General features: G+C 37.8%; 1 protein-coding gene across 1 annotated transcript in view; it reads right to left on the bottom strand.

The window, feature by feature from the left end:
• The window catches only part of RRP15 (ribosomal RNA processing 15 homolog), a 57,261-nt gene that overhangs the window by 25,639 nt on the left and 13,623 nt on the right, over positions 1 to 17,999 (bottom strand). The window contains exons 3-4 of the mRNA XM_022579241.2: positions 15,837 to 15,934; positions 13,232 to 13,433 (exon numbers count right to left, since the gene is read on the bottom strand). Coding sequence (XP_022434949.2) covers positions 13,232 to 13,433; positions 15,837 to 15,934 — 300 coding nt within the window. The remainder of the gene's footprint in view (positions 1 to 13,231; positions 13,434 to 15,836; positions 15,935 to 17,999) is intronic.

Below are 17,999 nucleotides of genomic sequence, written 5' to 3'. Positions count from 1 at the left end.
GTCATTCTTTTAAATGTAATATGTGATTATTATCCCTCCATTTTTCTCCTTAATTTCTTGAAGTACCCAACCCCCAAGGTCCTTGCAGCAATGAAACGTACAGACTTCTTGCTAGTCCAACACCGCAGTTAGTTTATGAGACGGGGTATCAACAAGGAAAAACTTTTTTTCAAAATATGGAAAAGTTCTTTGTAAAACCATGAAAAGCTAGCTATACAAACAAAACTAAGTTATATCTGGTAGAAAATATGCATACTATCAATCAATCTAGTGAAGTCAACAAAAGATTTAAAAATAAATGGATTGTCTCACTAGAGTTCCTTGTACAAATGGGCGATTCCAAGTCTGGGACACAGGAAGTTCAAGGTTTGGTCTGGGACATCTTGTTATCCCAGAAGGCAAGAAGTACTCAAAGAAAAATGGGGTCATGTCAAAAGGGCACAAGAGCCAGTTTGCACTGGTTCCCATTACCTCATTTGTGAATTTAAGCATCAAAAAGCATAATGTTTGTAAAATATTGAACAAATAAAAATTCTTATGTCCATGATACTAAACAAAAAACAACAAAAGGCGGGGGGAGAGAAGGCTCTCTTGCCAGCACTGGAGATGACTGCTAACCCAACTCCTCACTCCAGAAAGCAGTAATTAAATGGAAGGGAACATTAGCCCCCATCTTTAGGAAAGTAAATTCATCCCTAGAAAAATTAAATAAATAAAAAAATAAATGAGAAAATCACCATTCTGTAAACTCCAATGACATAACTGTTTTAGGCAAGGATCATCAATCGATGCTAAAAGGCAAAGGAAAGATGGAGAAAGGTATACTTGCTCCTTCCAAAGTTATTCATCCCAGAAATCACTTTATAACTGTAGGGGGAAAATGCACTTTTAATAAGGGACTATTTATTACCACTTTAACCAAATGAAAAACTACCATCACTAATATGGATGTGATGCAATAGTAAGTACAGACCAGCTAAGTATCACACCTATGAAATAGGCCAAAAGAGTTTAACCTAAATCCTCACCTTTAGTCCTAACTTCCAGCCTACTAAAAAAGGGGCAGAGAGGAACAAGTTAAAAGATATCATGACAAAACCATCAGGCAAATTCAGAATCTGGATTCATTCTTCAAGACAACTGGTTTGTCTCTTTATATATTCTTCTTAAAAAAAAGTGGGGTGGGGTGGGAGAGGACAAGGGACTGGTCAAGAAGAAAAGAGACCAGGATACAAGCAAATGTACGGTGTGAACCTCGACTGGATTCCAGTTCTCGAAGTTATAAAAGAATCCTTTGAATTCTGTGGTATGTGAATCACACAACAATAAACCTAATTTTTAAAAAAGAATCTCTGGGACAGTATAGAGACTACCTTCAAATAATCACCCCAAACAAACAAAAACTAGGTGGAGAGAGGACAGGCAGACAGCTATAAAATAAACACATGGACAAGTGCTAACAATTTTAGAAACTAGGTGACAGAAATACTGGTCTTTCACATGTTTTTCCTGTTTGAAAATTTTCTATAAAATAACTGAAAAAAAAAGGATTCTAAAATTTCTATTAGGCAAACAATGATTAAATGATATCCAATAACTTTAAATTCCTTGATAAATGAATAGAAAGTCAATTCTAACAGTAAACTTATAAAGAATTTTCTTTCTTCTTTTTTTTCTTTTTGGCCACACCGCGTGGCTTCCGGGATCTTAGGTCCCCGACCAGGGATTGAACCCGGGCCCACAGCAGTGAAAGCGTCGAGTCCTAACCACTGGACCACCAGAGAATTCCCCAAAGAATTTTCTAAATGAGTCTAATGAGTTTCATAATTCTGAAGTGTTTTACTATAATATTTTATCTTACTTCCTCCTTAACCAGTTTTAAGGAATGAGGTTTTAAAGTGGGTCATCCCCCAAGTGCTACTACATAACCAGTGAAGGGGAGGTGAGACCCAGAACTCAGCAAGCTGCCTTGCTTACCTCCCTGTCTAGTCTGGGCAGGCAACACTGGGGCTCGCCAGACAGCCCCCCTTCTTTCCAGCTCATCTAGGCGAGAGAATGGAGACAGTTTTCTGTTCTGCTTCTAAAAAAGTACCTCAATATTTTAAGCACACGGGCACTAATGGCTGAAAGACAGTTCTGGAGCAATAGAGACTAGGTTTTCATCCCGAGTCTGTCAATTATTATCAGTGTGTCCTGAGGCAAGTCATTTAATCTGACTTTGGGTTTCTCATCTTTAAATGAGAGTTCTAGTATTTCTTAAAATGATAATTATATAAAAGCACTTTCCATAGTACCTGGCGCAAAGCGAACAATAATAAGGCCCCTCCCAGCCCATTTACCCTGTCCCTACCACTAATGCCCTGAGTCATCATGTACACACAGAGCCCCCGACTGAGGACATCTGTGATCTTCTAATGTTCTGCGCACTATTCACAAAGCTGAGGACATTCAAATAGTAGGAAAGCACCCACTTAGAAACCAAATCCCCCTTGCTAAGGAAAATCTTGTTAAGTTACACAGTTCAACCACAGCTTGAAGTGTGGGGTAAGAGAAAGTGGACACATTTCTAGGTCCTCAAAATCTAGTTTTATTAGTTTGTAAGAAGTATGCATTACTAGGCCAGACACACCTAAATGAGAGAGAACCTTCCAAATCTAAACACAATTTTTATTCAATTATTAGATAATTTTTGGACGATCCAGTAATTCAGCAGTAGTAACAACAGTTTCCTTACAAACTAGCTTCCAACTTCAGATTCATCTTTAACTATTATCTGTTAGGAAAAAATAAGGACTATAAGAAACTCATTCTAATGACATGCTATTGCAAACATTTATATAGTGCTTACTAGATGCCAAGCTTTCTAATTCTAAGCACTTTACATATACTAAATCACTTGACTCTCACAGTATCTCTGTGAGGTCATTATAACTCTTAGAATGACTGTCTTAAACAGAGAAGTATCCTAGGTTTGGTGTGGGTAAGCAACCCATCTGCAGTTAGTGGCAGACCAAGTATTCTGAACCCAGGCGGTCTGGTTCTCTAGTCTGTGTGTAAAATAATTCTTTTGATTTTTAAAAATGCACCATAAGTGCAAACACATGGGTGTAAGACACATCTTGTGCAGGACATTTAAATTAAAAAAAAATCAAAGAAAGAAAGAAAAAGCCTCAATCTCACTGATGAAAATCCTATGCAAGCAGCCACTTCAGCCCCTTCAAATAGAACATTTCTTCAAAGAAGGCAAGAAGATGTACGGCACCACTATTAATTTTTATTTTAACAGTAACTAAAGATTTCCACAGCAGCTCCATAATTATATTTTTCACTTATACCCATATTTCCCCCATGTCAAATGCTGTATGTTACCACACTGCCAAACGTAAGTTCACTTTGATTAAAACTGCTGTTCAAATCAGAAACCACCCTATGTTAAAATTAAACAGCATATTTTAAAAGTGAGTACAAAGAGAAACTGGCTTTAGGCTGTTCCCATCAACAGCAAAGTGTACAATCATGCTCATTCTTACTTCAAACTTGGAGTCTCTCTTTTGTCTAAACTCTAATCTATTTAGGCATTTTCAGTAAACAAACATTAAGCTGAATTATTTACAAAGTGAGCATTCCACACATTCCTGTTAGAGCCGCTTTCATGTGAGAGTAAAACAGTGTTGCCCTGCAATGTAGGGGCAACTTAAGGACAGCATCTTTCTCCACCCCCTTGCCTGCCTTCCACACCCCCAACTCCTTTTAAAAACTGAGGCCTGGAAATGGCCAGGGGACCACCTAGGGACCTGTGTGAGGAGTCCCTCCATTCCTAGGCTTTCTCCCTTGGGAGGAGAATTCAGTAGGTCTATGAATCAACAGGAATGCACAATTTTAAAAGTACACAGCAATTCAGAGTCTAGGTCTAAGTTACCAAGATACCAAAGAAGCCAGGTATTTCAAAAGTATTCCCACCACTAAATACCTAGCTGTGAAGAAATCACATGGTTGTCATTTATGAGAAATGTATGAGAAACAGAGCCCCCTAACTTATCTCTATGCTTGACACTTAAAGCACTCATATCACAAAATCAGAAAAAAGTAAATACCTAGTCCCTTCCAGTAACTTTTCCCCTTGATTTTGATTGAAATTTGTTGTCCTGCAATCAGTAAGGAAATTTACATTCTAACAGAAACTAGCTAGCACTTTCTCTTACTACAAAATTATTATTGCGGTTTCGTTTTAACAAAAGCCCAAATTGATATATTGACAATTTCAAATAAATGAAAACACTGCAGAAAGTCTGTAATTTCAAGAGTGTTAATAACATATAGTCAATGATCTCCTAACAGCAGCCAATATACTCTCCTTAGAGACTTAACAGATTTAAATTGCATCACCTTTGCTTCTGTGCCACCTTTAAGGAAACAGGCGCTTAAGTTCCAAGAAATCTGACTGAATTTTAGTCAACTTTTCAAGAAAAGAGCAAAAGGAATAATCACAACTTTGAAAGGTAAGGAAAAAAATTAGCAGCTCTAATTATTAAAATCTTGATTATTCAACATACTGGGAAAACATCACTCTAGACTGCTATGTGTTCTGAATGGGGGAAGGAAGGTACTATTCCCTTAAGGATTAAAACTAATCTCTAATGAAAACTTTTCTTATACAAAATGTAAGTTTTTGTTGCTTCCTTAAACAGAGTGTCCTAAATACAATCTTATCTTAAAAAAAAAAAAAATTCACTCAAGGTCAACATCAAGGAAGCAGCCAACGTGCCCTGCCACATGTTGGTATGTGGCTGGTACATTCAGGGCTGCATTTATTTGGTCCAAGGGAGGGATTTACAGATTCTGGATTAGAGAATTCCCTCCGAATAGGTGACAATTAATTCTTTAAACCTAGAAATGTTTCCATTTCTAAAGTACACTATTCACCTTCCCCGACTGGGTAAACAGACTAACTGTCCTCTGTGTCCGGGACCCTGCAGAGACAGACAGACTCGTGAGCTCCTGCACTAAGCGGCCTTCACACACACTGCTCTTCGGGCCGCCTGTTCCTTTGTGTCAGGCTTCCCGCACCAACCCAGGGCCTCTGCCCCGCGCTTGACGTTTTTGACCTGATTTACTGTCATCCGTCTCATTTCTCATTACAACCTGGAGCAGACATTGCCTCCAGAAGTCTTTACCTCTCAGACATGTTCCACCTTTTACAGTCTTGATTTGGTGAAAGCTGTCACCATTTCTGAATCTCCCAAGCTGTCGTCGACCTCATGGTCACCCACAGTCCCTCCCTCTCCTTCATCCCTCGGAATCAGATGAGTCCCAGACCCAGTCAACCTCAAAACTGCCTCTCAAATCTGGCTCCTCTTTTCTTCTCACCCCCATGCAACCTTAGCTCACCCCCTTTTACTTCTCCCCTCCTGCTCTGATTACCACAATAGCCTCCCACTGGTTGGTCTTCTGACACTGGCTTTACATCCTCCAGCCTTCTTTTTCTTAAAAATAATCAAACCTGATTATTTCAAACATCACTTACCTGATGAAAAATTACAACTGGCTCCCAAATGCCTAAAGGATAAAGTCCAAATTCCTTAACTGAAGGTACGAGACTAAAAAATCTGATCCCAACTTACTCAGAATCCCCTTTTCTAGCTCCCCACCCATCAGCAAACACCCTATATTCCAACCCCTATGGAAGAAGAAAAGAGAAAAGAAAGAAAATTATAAAGAATGTGAAAAACTGAAAAACTCTTAAGCTTTTTTCCCTTACAGTAGTACAAAGATTGGCAGTTCTTTTCCTCCTAACCAACTGCTTAAGTGTGCCTTGAAAGGAAGTAAAAATGAGATGCATGGTCTCTTTTTTCCTTGAATTATTACTAGTGAAAATGTCTACTGATTATGGCTTCATTCTCTGATGCTTATTTCATTTAAGTGTTTTCAAAGACTGTCTCAGTATAGGCTGGTTTCAGCAACACTGAACACTTGTTCCAATTTGTGACTTTCTTTACGAAATTCTTTAGCTTGAAGGTAAACACTTCAACAGAAGTATCACGCACTGCTGCCTCCTTCCCCGTTATCATCTGAATTCACCATTATACAATGAAAAATGCTTCTTCAGTTACTCAAAGCACCTTTACCTACAGGCTAGGCTGGTTCAATGGATGAACTAGTGCCACCACTACGTTTGCTTCATGACATTTTAAAATCAAAGCTAAGGTTCTTATATTCTTCCAAAGCACATTCCTCTTGAGAGTCACATTTTCTATGAACATTCTCACATCATAATTTTTCCAACTTTAAAACTTTCTAATTTCATGAGCTAACAACTGTACCACCTGGAACACATATTAAAACAATTTTTCAAATGGTTTCTCTTCTCGTTTCTATTCGATGGACTGATTCATTCAAAGAACCAACCCTCCACTGAATTTGACATTCAATACTTTACCCCAAATTTTTATTTTTTGGCTAAGAATCACTCTTTTCTTAGGCTTTATCACTTCCACTAACAATGTTGCATTTCATAGCCCTCTCTCACAAAACATAAATAAAATAAAAAATAAAAATAAACTAAGTCCCCTGTATTGATTTAACAAGATTTACTGTGACATGCATGACATGATAGGGAATAGAGAAAACAATGGGCATAAAAGTGGATACTGGGTAGTGAACTCACCAGTAAGTGACATACTTCTGCATATAAGCTTTACAATATGAGGAACTTCTTAAAAAAGGAAAAAGCAAAAAAAACCAGCGTGTTAAATCTGTGAATGCCAAGGTGTAATGTGTTTACACTTATTAACGTGATGCATATCCTCTGTACAAATGACCTGGCTTAACGTGATGAAAGAGATACACAATTATTTATTAAGAAAAAAAATTAAACCATACATATGTAACTGAAGAAACAGCTCATTTTTTTAGAGATGAAAAATACTTAGAATAATAACTGCCCTAGGCACTAGAGTGAAGGCTTTTTTTGATTTACAAATATTAGCTGTCATTTCTTCTGAAACAAGCCCATCAAGTACCTTTTTGTCTTACTTCACAGTACCCAAGCTCAGCTCCAAGGAGCAAAGTACAGTAATTGGTGACTCAACTGTAATTTAATATATCAGTGTGACATCTTTTAAAATACTTGTAAGTCATTTCAAAATCTCTTTCCCTAAAAATGATCTTTAAAAAGCAATTACACCTTTTCTGCCCTAAGGAGGGGTTTCTAACATATGAGTTCCCAAGTACTTTGCTCTAGAAATAATGACTACCTACAACAAAATTAGGAAAGAAAAAGATTTTAAAACTTCTAAGGGCAACAGCATTATCCAAGTCAGCAGGATCAGAGGAGGAAAAATGTCTTGATAAAGAGCTAACGATATGAAAGGCAGTCTTGGAACATATGAAAAAGTACTCCAATCTAGGCACCAAAAGCCTTAAAGAAGATCATGGTTTTAAATGAAATAAGCAGACTTTTAAACAGCTGAAGTTGTAGCTCACAAAAACAGTAAATATAAAAACATAAAATGAAGTAAGTCAAATGTAGATGTATAGTGCACAAATACATATCACCCTTAAAAAAGTTATAAGTCATAGATATGTGACTTGTAAAGAAATGAATTAGTAATTCTCGTTATCTATCAGATTACATAACAAAAATTAACAGACTAGTCAAATTTTTTAAAAAGCATATACTCTCTTTTCTTCTTTATTTTCTAAGAAACAATGCTAAACACACATGTGCCAGAGCATGAATCTAAATATCTAAAGACTCTCAAAGGAAGAGAGATAATCACGATTGTTTCCAAAGAAGATGCAAACCCATTGAAATAGAGGTGAATATATCTGCTTCACGTGGACGTTTCCCTCTTTATATGGCTAAAATTTTAGGAAGTATGCCTATAATGTATTTTTCAAACAGTTCACTTCAAAACATTAAAAATGTCAAAATTTAAAGGTTTATTGTTTGTGAAATACTTTATAATCAACTTAAGACTACCAGTAATTCCATTAAAGCAATAGGAAGCTACGATAGATGAACCTTTTTGCTTTTAAAATAAAAAGGAGGTCTTCCAATTAACCCCCAGACATGCATTTATCTCCAATTCTTACAGGAAAGCCTACAAAAATTAAAATAAAGGTATAAAAGTTATAAACATACAAGGAAACAATACAGAAGGGAAAACAATAGGAGACACAATACACCAGCAAATTTTGGGGGGATGAAAACTAGACAGAGTAGTAGCAACCAATTAACAAAGAAAAATAAGCTGATGTTTAAGTGACAAACAATGGATCCATGCTCAGGAACTGGGGGCAGTGGGTGGAGGTAGGGGTAATGGGTGTGATAAAAACAGAAGAATGGCTGATAGTCCGTGTAAGCAGCAGTTATTAGACCTCTTGGCCCCCTCGCCCGCTTATGGAGGCAGGTGACTGACACTAACATGGACAGTAGTTTATTTACTCCCTGAAAATATTAAACCAGAGAGGTCCTGGACTCTGGAGCACCAGCTAACACAAAGAGCTTGTACTGGATAAGTCTACATACTGAATGTTGGAGCCCCAAAGACTATTCCTACATTCTGCTCCAAGAATACTGGCAGCAAGTTCTTACCCCATACATAGGCAGAGGATTCTTAAGAGTCTTCTCTAGAAAAGATATAAAGTTCCAGAAGAAAGTCCTACAGAAACTGACATTTGGACATTCCCCAACAAAAGCACCAACTCTCTTGATTCTTCTATAGCTGAGCTCACCAACCAGTAAAGCCTGGGCTCATGCTGGGATGCTCAATCCATTCTCTAGTACTTTACTCGTAAATATGAGTAGACACTGAGGAGCGCCATGTACTAAGGAAGGCCTCCAACTGGAAAGACTGAGGCCAAAGCAAACAGCAAAAATGAGCTCAGAAGAGACTAAAACAACGCAGAGTAGAAGACAAATTTAAGATGCCTATAATTAATTCCCCAAAGAGAACAGATAGTGCATTCGTGAAACAATAATAGGATCCCAAGAATAAAACAAAAGAACAAAAACTGTTCTTCAAAATTAAAAAATATGAAGTCATATATTTTTAAAACTCAATTTAAGGGCTAGAAATCAAAGAACTTCCCCCAGAAAGGTGCCAGAGAGAGAGAAAATTAGAGGGGAAAAAAGTTATGAAAATAAGAGGATCAATCCAGAAGATCTAACAACCAATTAGCAGAAATTCCAGAAAGAGAACACAGAAAAAAAAAAAGGCACAAAAATCATCAAAGATATTAAATCCAAGAAACCAAACAACGTGTCTAGAAGGGAGGAACATGAACTTCTCACTGGGTTGAGAGAGCCGCCACGGGCTCAGCACAGGGAGTGAGCAAGCCGCCCGGCGCATTTCACTGCAGAGTTTCAGAACAGCAGAGGTAGAGAGACGAGCCCAAAGGTTCCAAGGGGTAAAGAACCAGAAATCAAAACAGCACAGGGCCTCTCACTGGCAAAAAAAAAAAAAAAGAAAAAGAAAATGAAACAATAACTTCAAATTTCTGAGGGAAGATTATTTCTAACACACATCTATACTATATTAGTTTCCCATGTCTGCCATAGTATCACTACCACCAAGTGGGTGGCTTAAAACAACAGCCATTTAGCGTGCCACAGTTGAGAGTGTGGCCAGGCCCCCCTTCCTGAGGGCTGTGGGAGAGAAGCACTTCTGTGCTTCCTCCAGCTCCTGGGGGCTGTCGGCACTCTGACTCGTGGCTATCACTCCAGCCTCTGCCTCCGCTGTGACACTGCCCCTTCTGCTTCTGCCTGTCAGATCTCCCATATGTCTCTTACAAGGACACTTGTCGCTGGACTTAGGGCCCATGCAGATAATTCAGTATGATCTCTTCATCTCAACATCCTTAACTTAATTACATCCGCAAAGACCCTTTTTCCAAATAAGGTACATCACAGCTTCCAGGCATCAGGATGTGGACTTATTTCGGGGGCCACCATTCAACCCACTACATATATCTAGCCAATGCATCAATTAAAAATGAGAATACCCAAATACGTTCCCAGAAAGCTCCTGGTAAATGTAACCTCATCAAAATGAGGGAGAAAGCCAAGAGAAAATAAGACATTTAGTCCAAGAAACAGAGACTACTGCACAGGGAAGAGGCAAAGGGAATTCCCAGGACAGTGATAAAGCAAAGTCGAAAATAGACAGTGCCTAGCAGGTAAAAAACAATCAGTCTGGACTGTAGCAGGGTGACCATGAAGAAAATAGTACTGAGAAGGGTTTAAGAGTTCTTTTGAAGAGTGTAGCAAGCCTTTGGTGCATAAAACAAAGCAAATGTTAATTCCAGGAAAACAAAAACTGTAAGGAAATAAAGAAAGAAAATAATATTATCATATATTACTTGGCTTAGCAGTGAATAATGTTTACATTGAATACTGATTTAGCCAAAAACATGAATATACTATATTGGAAGGACCGAGTATGAGATGTATGGGGTCGAAGGAATGTTAAGAATGCCAATTCTTTACCTTCCATAAAAGATAATATCTAATATTGATAACAAAACAGTATGAATATTATTTAATATATGGAGGTAAACACTAGAAGATCTATTACCTTGGGGCGAAGGGACAAGACAAGGGGTAGAGGGGGATGGGGAAGGGTATTTTATTTAGTCATAGTTCCCTTTTGGAGCAGTGTTCCTATTGCGTTGAAAATAAAATTAAAAAAAAATTAATGCAGCAAAAAAGAAAAGGTTCTGAGAAAAGTAACTTGTTCAGGGCCGTAATATAGCTAAGAAACGTTTGTCACAATGTCTCAAAGTTTCTAATATCTTGCAGGAGTATGGAAATTCTTGAAACAGGGTTCTTAAATCCCCAAGTCACATGTCTTCCTAAGGATTCAAAAACAGACAAACAGACAAACAAATAAAGCAACCAACCACACACAACACCAAGAGCACTCCTGAGGTACACTGACAGTAGTGGACCCGGCCTCTAGGTTAGATTATTACCACTCTACCCAGCTTTGCTTAATCTAACACGACTGGCTCTTGTCTGTTTTGAACTTTAATGTCACAACCACCGGGTAAAGGGGCTGAAGATATGAAGGTCTTTCTAGATTGGTATCCTGACAGATAGCTGCCAGCGAATCCAGTTTATATGTGGATGGACGCTAAAGATTTCACAATATTAGAAATAAGAGATTAAAAGCCTGTGTTCTGAATACCATTATGCTCAGAAAAGAGACACCAATGAGCAACTTCCATAAAATCTCTTCTGTCAGACTGTATGAGGAGAGAAGGAGCATTTATTAGGCAAATGTGTAGCAGCAGTGGTGCTAGGATAAGGTGAAATCAGAGAAAAAGCTGAAATCTTATTCTCTACTTAATTAACGTTCTCCTTTATCCAGTCCATTAATACATGACTCATTTCCGAATGGTGTTTTGGCACACCAAACCGATTCCCACCTTGGCCTTCCCTCCTTCTCTTCAATTGCCTTAAAAGTCCACCTATTTCAAGTAACCTACATAGACTTAACTGTTCTATGTCCTAAATGAATAATATAGGTTAGTTTGAAATTCTCCCCACAGATGGGAATAGCCACTTAATTTATGGTCTATTGTACATAGTGTAATTGATGATAATAGTCTAGACATACTAATTGAGAATTTGTATGTTGTCATGTTAATCTTATTTACTTGAGATCATGTGTCTGTCTGAATTGTAAGCCTTTAAAAGATACAAGGATAGCACCTGGTACAAATAGGTACTTTACGTTTTTCCATAAGTATAAGATCAAAATGAAAACAAACATTTTTAAAAGAAAAAAATGTGCCAGGGTAGCACTTGTGTGGGATAGGTAGTTCTAGAAACAAATTACTTTTAAAGCAAAGCCACTTTGGTTTAAATCTCAAGGAATTTTTGACCTTGTCGCAGACTAATACCATGCCTGTGATCACTCAAGTAGAAAAAAAGAAGGTCAAGGGCAAAAGAGCAAATGGTAACAAAGAAAATGCAATAATTCCACTGAAAAGAACCCTTCATGTATTTTCATAACTCATGAAAAAACTAATCCCAAAGCAAAAACAAATGCTTCTATTAAAACTTACTTTGAAACCAACGAGGAAAAGGGAAAAAAAGTCTTTCCTTTTCCATTGCCCCATTAGCTCTTTCTCATCCAATGCTGCTGGATCTTTCTCCAGTTCTTACAGTAAAGTATCATTACATCACAAGTGAGAACAGAACACAGCCTGTTAGACTTTTTAACTAAAAAGTACAAATCCCCATGCACAGTATTCATGTGTTCATAATTACTTCTGACAAACACTTTAAAAAGGCAGCACCAGTGAGCACCGCATTTACATAAATATACAAAATTTGAGTCCTTTGATATTCAAGAGATCAGCAAAGTATAAACAGCTTAGAAAATTTTTGCCAAAATTAGGTAAAATGGCCACTTAATCAAGAAACTTGAAAAATACTTCAACACTAGGCTAGCATGAAATTCCTAAATGCTCTTCTTGCCAGAGTTCCTATTGTCTTCCCAAAATACAAACAAAAAACTTACGAAAGCAACTCTAGTTTCCTGATTGAAGTACTCTTTGTTGGCCATAGAAACCAAGTCATCAAATGCAACTATGTACTTTGCTTTAATTAAAAAAAAAACACAGCCCTTCTGAGAGTAAAGCACATTTCAGAACCTTTCACCTGGTACAGTAAAAAGAAAGCTAGTGGGGTTCATAGGTCAAAAGGCTGGAGAAGCAGAGATTCATGCCAAAGATCATGAAAAGTATTTATGTTCTTCATCTCCCAAACAGCCAAGTATCATCAAAGCTGCCTCAGCACAAGGATGAATTCTCACCATATTTCCCAAAGCTCCAATTCTTCATTTTAGAAGTTACACACCATCACAATTACCACTGTGGGTAACAATGTCAATTGAAGCTGTATCCCTCACTTAGTCTTCTACAAAATGCACAAAACGCAGGATTTCAGATAGGAGAGAGACTGCTCTGTCTCTAAAAAATTTACCTGAATCTACTGGTTCCTGAGTTCTAACATCTATAACTGGCAACTTCCATACTGAATAAGTCATCATGAAATTTAAGAATACAAACTTTTAAATTAGGCTGTGGGCATGTAGACATTTTAATAAAATCTGAAAAAAAAAAAACACAAAACCAACCCTACAATTTTATAGTATGCTTTTTCACCTCAAAACTCTAAGAGCTGACATCTGATGCACTGAATCCTATCTAACGGTCTTACCTGTTTGGCTTTCGAGTTCTTCCCAGTCAAACTTTTCTCATTTGTGCTTCCATCCATCCCTCTGAGAACACTGATGAAATCTTTCTTGGAAACAGTTGATATCAGCTTAGCACGCTTTCTAATAGAGCCTCCAGCTTCTTTAACTTTTTCATCAACGTTCTTCTGATGCTTTTGAACAGCATTAAATAATTGCACCACACCCCTATAGAACATAAATGACCAGAGCAATGTAGTTAAGTAACAGTTACACTAGAACACAAACTCTGAGGACAGAAACAATGTATTCTCACTGCTCAGAAAAGAGGCACTAATTTAATAGGCACTCAAGTGAAAAGCGCTGAACAAATCTGAAAAGTGAACATACATTTCAATGAATGAATATAAACTTCTGAATAGAGAATAAATATATGTGGATTGATTTGTGATTTCTTTTCAGCTTTAGTCTTTCTAAATCAACTTTTGTACAACTAGTACTAAGAATCAGAACTAAGATGTTTTAACACAAACATCTACTTCTCAAAATATAAAGGCTTTACAGTGTAAATGGAATGAGCACAGCCTTTATTTACAGTTAGCTGTCTAATCACCTGATGCTAGGAAGGATTTTCTGGATCTCAATTTCATCTGTAAATGGGAAAAACAATACTCAAGAAGCTTAAAAAGTATTCAGCTATGTTACCTGCAACTCTTATAAGACTAATTTAAAAAAATATTTTTTGAAGTACTTGGTGCTATAGTTAAACTCACCGAAAGATAAACTCTGAAGATTAAAAACTGTCATGTCCATTACAGTAGCCACGAGCCACACGTAGCTAGCGAACACACAAAATATGGCCCGTATGAACTGCAATGTGCTCCAAGTTTAAAATACACACTGGATTTTGAAGACTCAGTATGAAAAAGAGAATTTTAAAATCTCTTTAATAATTGTTTTATATTGATTACATGCTGAAATAATAATTTGACTATATTGAGTTAAATGTATTATTTAAATTAATTTCACCTCTTTCTTTATACTTTTTTCAATGTGGCTATAAGAAAATTTTAAATTACACACATGGATCACATTATATTTCTACTGGACAGCAATGATTTAGACCATTAACATCCCTTCCAGCTCTAAAATTCTATAAACTATTAATTTTCCTGCTCTAATCATCACTGGCAGACGCAACCCGCCACAGGCCCTGAGCATCCCTGCACGTTCTTGCTGGGTTCTTCAAGAATGCAAGGCCCCGACTGCTCTTTACCCAGGCCATTTCTCAGGGTTGTGTTTGCAGTACGCAACCCTGAAAGATGAGGTAATGTCTCCCCCCGGACAAAGAGCAGGCTTGTTACCATTCACCATAAAAGCAACAGACTCCCAGGTACAGAGTTCCTCTCCTGTAACACAACCCACCACAGGCACAGGCATCCATCTAGGGCACCTGCACTGCCCCCGTGGGACACAGGGAACCAGTGGGAACGTGAAGCTCTGGCTACTGCTTTTGCTGTGAGTAACAAAGTCCTTTGTCTCTGGCCCACAAGCCTCTTGTCTCCTGCCAGCATCGAAGAAACTTTACCAAGCTGGCTTATTTGTTTATAAGGAGGGTAAAATTCCATACCCTTCACAGCAGGGCTGGGACCAAAGTGAGGAGAGTGAGATGCCCAGGGTATAAAATTTAAGGAGGCACTTATTCTCTGGCACTAATCCTGCACTCTTCTAAGCTCTGCACGGGTATTAATTATTTAATTCTCTGAGAAATCCTATAGGGTAGGTATAATATTCTCTCCTTTTTCTAAGGAAAAATAAACTGAGACAGAGAGAACGTAAGTAAATGCCCAGGGACACCCAGCTAGTCAGCCAGTGTGCAGGGACAGGTCAGCAGTCTGGCTCTACTGCTCCCTCTCTTACCCATGCAGCCTCACTGTCTTACTGTACAACACCCAGATAGACTGTTGTAGGCAAACAGGACATTTAAGGGAATTCCACTAAATGTAATTGCTATATTCTTTAAGCAGCAACCCAACTGTTACCTCCACCGTGGAGCCTGCTGCAACTCCCCTACAGTCTCCCATCATATGTTCCTAACACATCAGACGTACCTTTATTTACAAAGAGACTAGAACTCCTATACGTAGGTGGGCAAAGACCATGCAGCAGCCACCAGATTCTATTTATCTTTGAACACAGAGGGCAACAAATGAATGTTTGGTGCCAATGATAAAAAAAAAATGCTGAGTGAAAGGACAGCACGAAGCTGCTATAATGTGTAATTTGTGACGTCATATAGTGCAAAATAACAAAAATAATCATCTAGTGCCATAATTTAAGACAAGCATCCTAAGAGAAATGCAGTAAGAGGTCTGATTATACTGTTCTTGTGACTATAAAATACAAGATGATATGAAATAGGTTCATACCAAATATCCACTTAGCACGTTATATTCTTGCCTCATGAGACCTCCAAAATCTGCGGCTGAATCCAGTATTAAATAGGCAGAGGCTCAGACATAAATCACTTGGCTCTGAGAAGGCAGACCTTAAGAATCAAAGCTAGTCCGAAATGGATCACTCCACAGCTCTAGAGTACTAATTTTTTAAAGGGCAAGAACACTGTCTTACCTCGTTGCAATTCTCTGAAGATTTCTCTCTGTTTCTTTGTCTTTGACAACATCTGGCTTTACTCTGCACATCATTTCCCATTCCCGCTTCTTATCAAGCTGTGTTATAAATATTGTTATGTGAAAGAATATTAGGCATTTTTGAAAGTGCAGCATACTTTGATATGATACTCTGTGAAAGGACAAAGGTAATAAATCATTCTGGCTTAGTTTGTCACAGGGACTTTCAAAAACCCACACTTTCAGGGGTTCGGCTCAGGGAGCCTGTGGTTAGCACTCCGAGTGTCATGTGAGAGGCACCAAGTGAGCTGACGGCAGGCTCTCTGACAGCAGGGGCCTGGAGAGCCGCCAGCCGGGCAGGACAAGGCAGGGTGTGCGCAGCCCCGTTCCCGCCCTGCCATCACCAGATCCTCGGAGGGGAGCATCAGCAAGGCTCCAAACTACCCTCTTCCGTAACCACAAGTTTAAATACCGTTTCTCTTTATTTTTAGAAACTGACTTCCTCAGCAGTCAGAACTATTAAGAATTTGTATCAGCTTTGAAAAGAATAGCGTCATATCCAGATATACCCTGTTTATACAGTGACTATTTTTCTTTTCTCTTATGGCACATCTGACCAATATCCTTGCCAAATATGGCATATCAGTCACAAACTACAACAAATTGATTCTTTGCTATAATGCAGAAATAGAAAGGGATCAGGAGATAAGGAAATCTCAAAGACAACACAATCTAATTCAAAACTGTTTTCCGGGGGTATCCTGGTCTCAGGTACCTGATTTGATACACAGCTTCTCCAGGTCCCCTCCTCAGGCCAACCTATCACCAATATCAAATATACTGAAATGATGAACTAATCACCAAGAAGCTGATGAACATCAAAACCAGTAAGAATCAGTGGAAAAAAGTCTCCTTTTATCTTTTCCTTTTCTCCATTCATTTAATCTCTCATTTTGTATTAACAAAAACATCTGATCACGGTAAAACCAAATCTTTGCTCTTGGTATCAAGATTACTCTGATTCCTTTTTAAAGGAGTAGATTCTTCCCCAAATCATGTAATTTATTTTAACTATCATGAAATTCATTATCAGACTATGCCAGAAATTTAAAAATCTTACTTTTAAAACAGTTGATTCTTAATTTTATATTGTACCCAGGGGATAACAGGCATGCAGGATCCCAAAATATTTTTTAACTTTGAAATGTACTTTTATACTTATGATTAGAAATAAGTAGCTAATATTCTGGAAACCAGTAATATTTAACATTAAAAAACGATAATTTACATAGACTCTACCCAGAAATATACACTCAGAGTGTTTGTGGCTGCTGTGTTGTGTTTCTGGTATCCACACGAGTGCTTTCATGCATTATGTGGACAGTACCATCTCTAGCACTCAAAGCTTTGGCCTAGAGCAGAGTTACAGACTCGTTTCTGTTGGCTTCAAAATGCTGTTCTCTCACTGGAACACGAGGACTACAGGTAATTAAGGATTAAAGCCTCTTCTAGCTTTTGCCAGATAGAAAACAAAGATTCAAATTTTCAGTTGAAAAGCTATCAGTAAGATTTAGAGATAAAACTGATCTTAAATAAAGTACAATGAGAATATCGAATTAATAAAAGAGCACGTTGTTTCTAAGAGCAACACTTGAAAAGTTCCATCTTTATATAGCCTCTTACAGAGAGCCAACCAGTATTAGGAACAAAGAAAACATTCATCTTGAAACAAGATAAGGGGATGGTGAACTTAAAAGGAAATAAATGCCATTGAAATCTATTTTTCTTTCATTTTTACCTATAACATAACTCTTGGAAATGAGTACTTTTATATTGTCAGTACGATTGTAGAAAGTTATTTTTCTCTCATTAAAAAATAATACCTATTTCAGTAACCAAATATTTTTAGACATAGAAATACCTCATCAGGGGATATAAAACCTTATTATTGTTTCTCTATCTCCTCTGTAATACACAACAGCAAACTTTTGTCCAACTTTTGGCCTTTCCCTTTCATTAGTAGGCGGCACTAGTCTAACTTCTTCCACCAGTGGTTTAACAAAAGGTACCAGGAACTCAAGTTTATCCAACAGTGAAAGTTTGTTTTCAGAACTGCAACCAGCCCCTGACAATGACATCATCAAAGATTTATACCATAAAACAT

This window comes from Delphinapterus leucas, chromosome 1 (genome assembly GCF_059928025.1).
Source record: "Delphinapterus leucas isolate spDelLeu-1000000601 "Yukka" chromosome 1, BTC_Dleu_Yukka2, whole genome shotgun sequence".
Classification (NCBI taxonomy): Eukaryota; Metazoa; Chordata; class Mammalia; order Artiodactyla; family Monodontidae; genus Delphinapterus; species Delphinapterus leucas.
The sequence above is the reverse complement of the archived record's forward strand: the minus strand, read 5'-3'. Positions and strand labels throughout refer to the sequence as shown.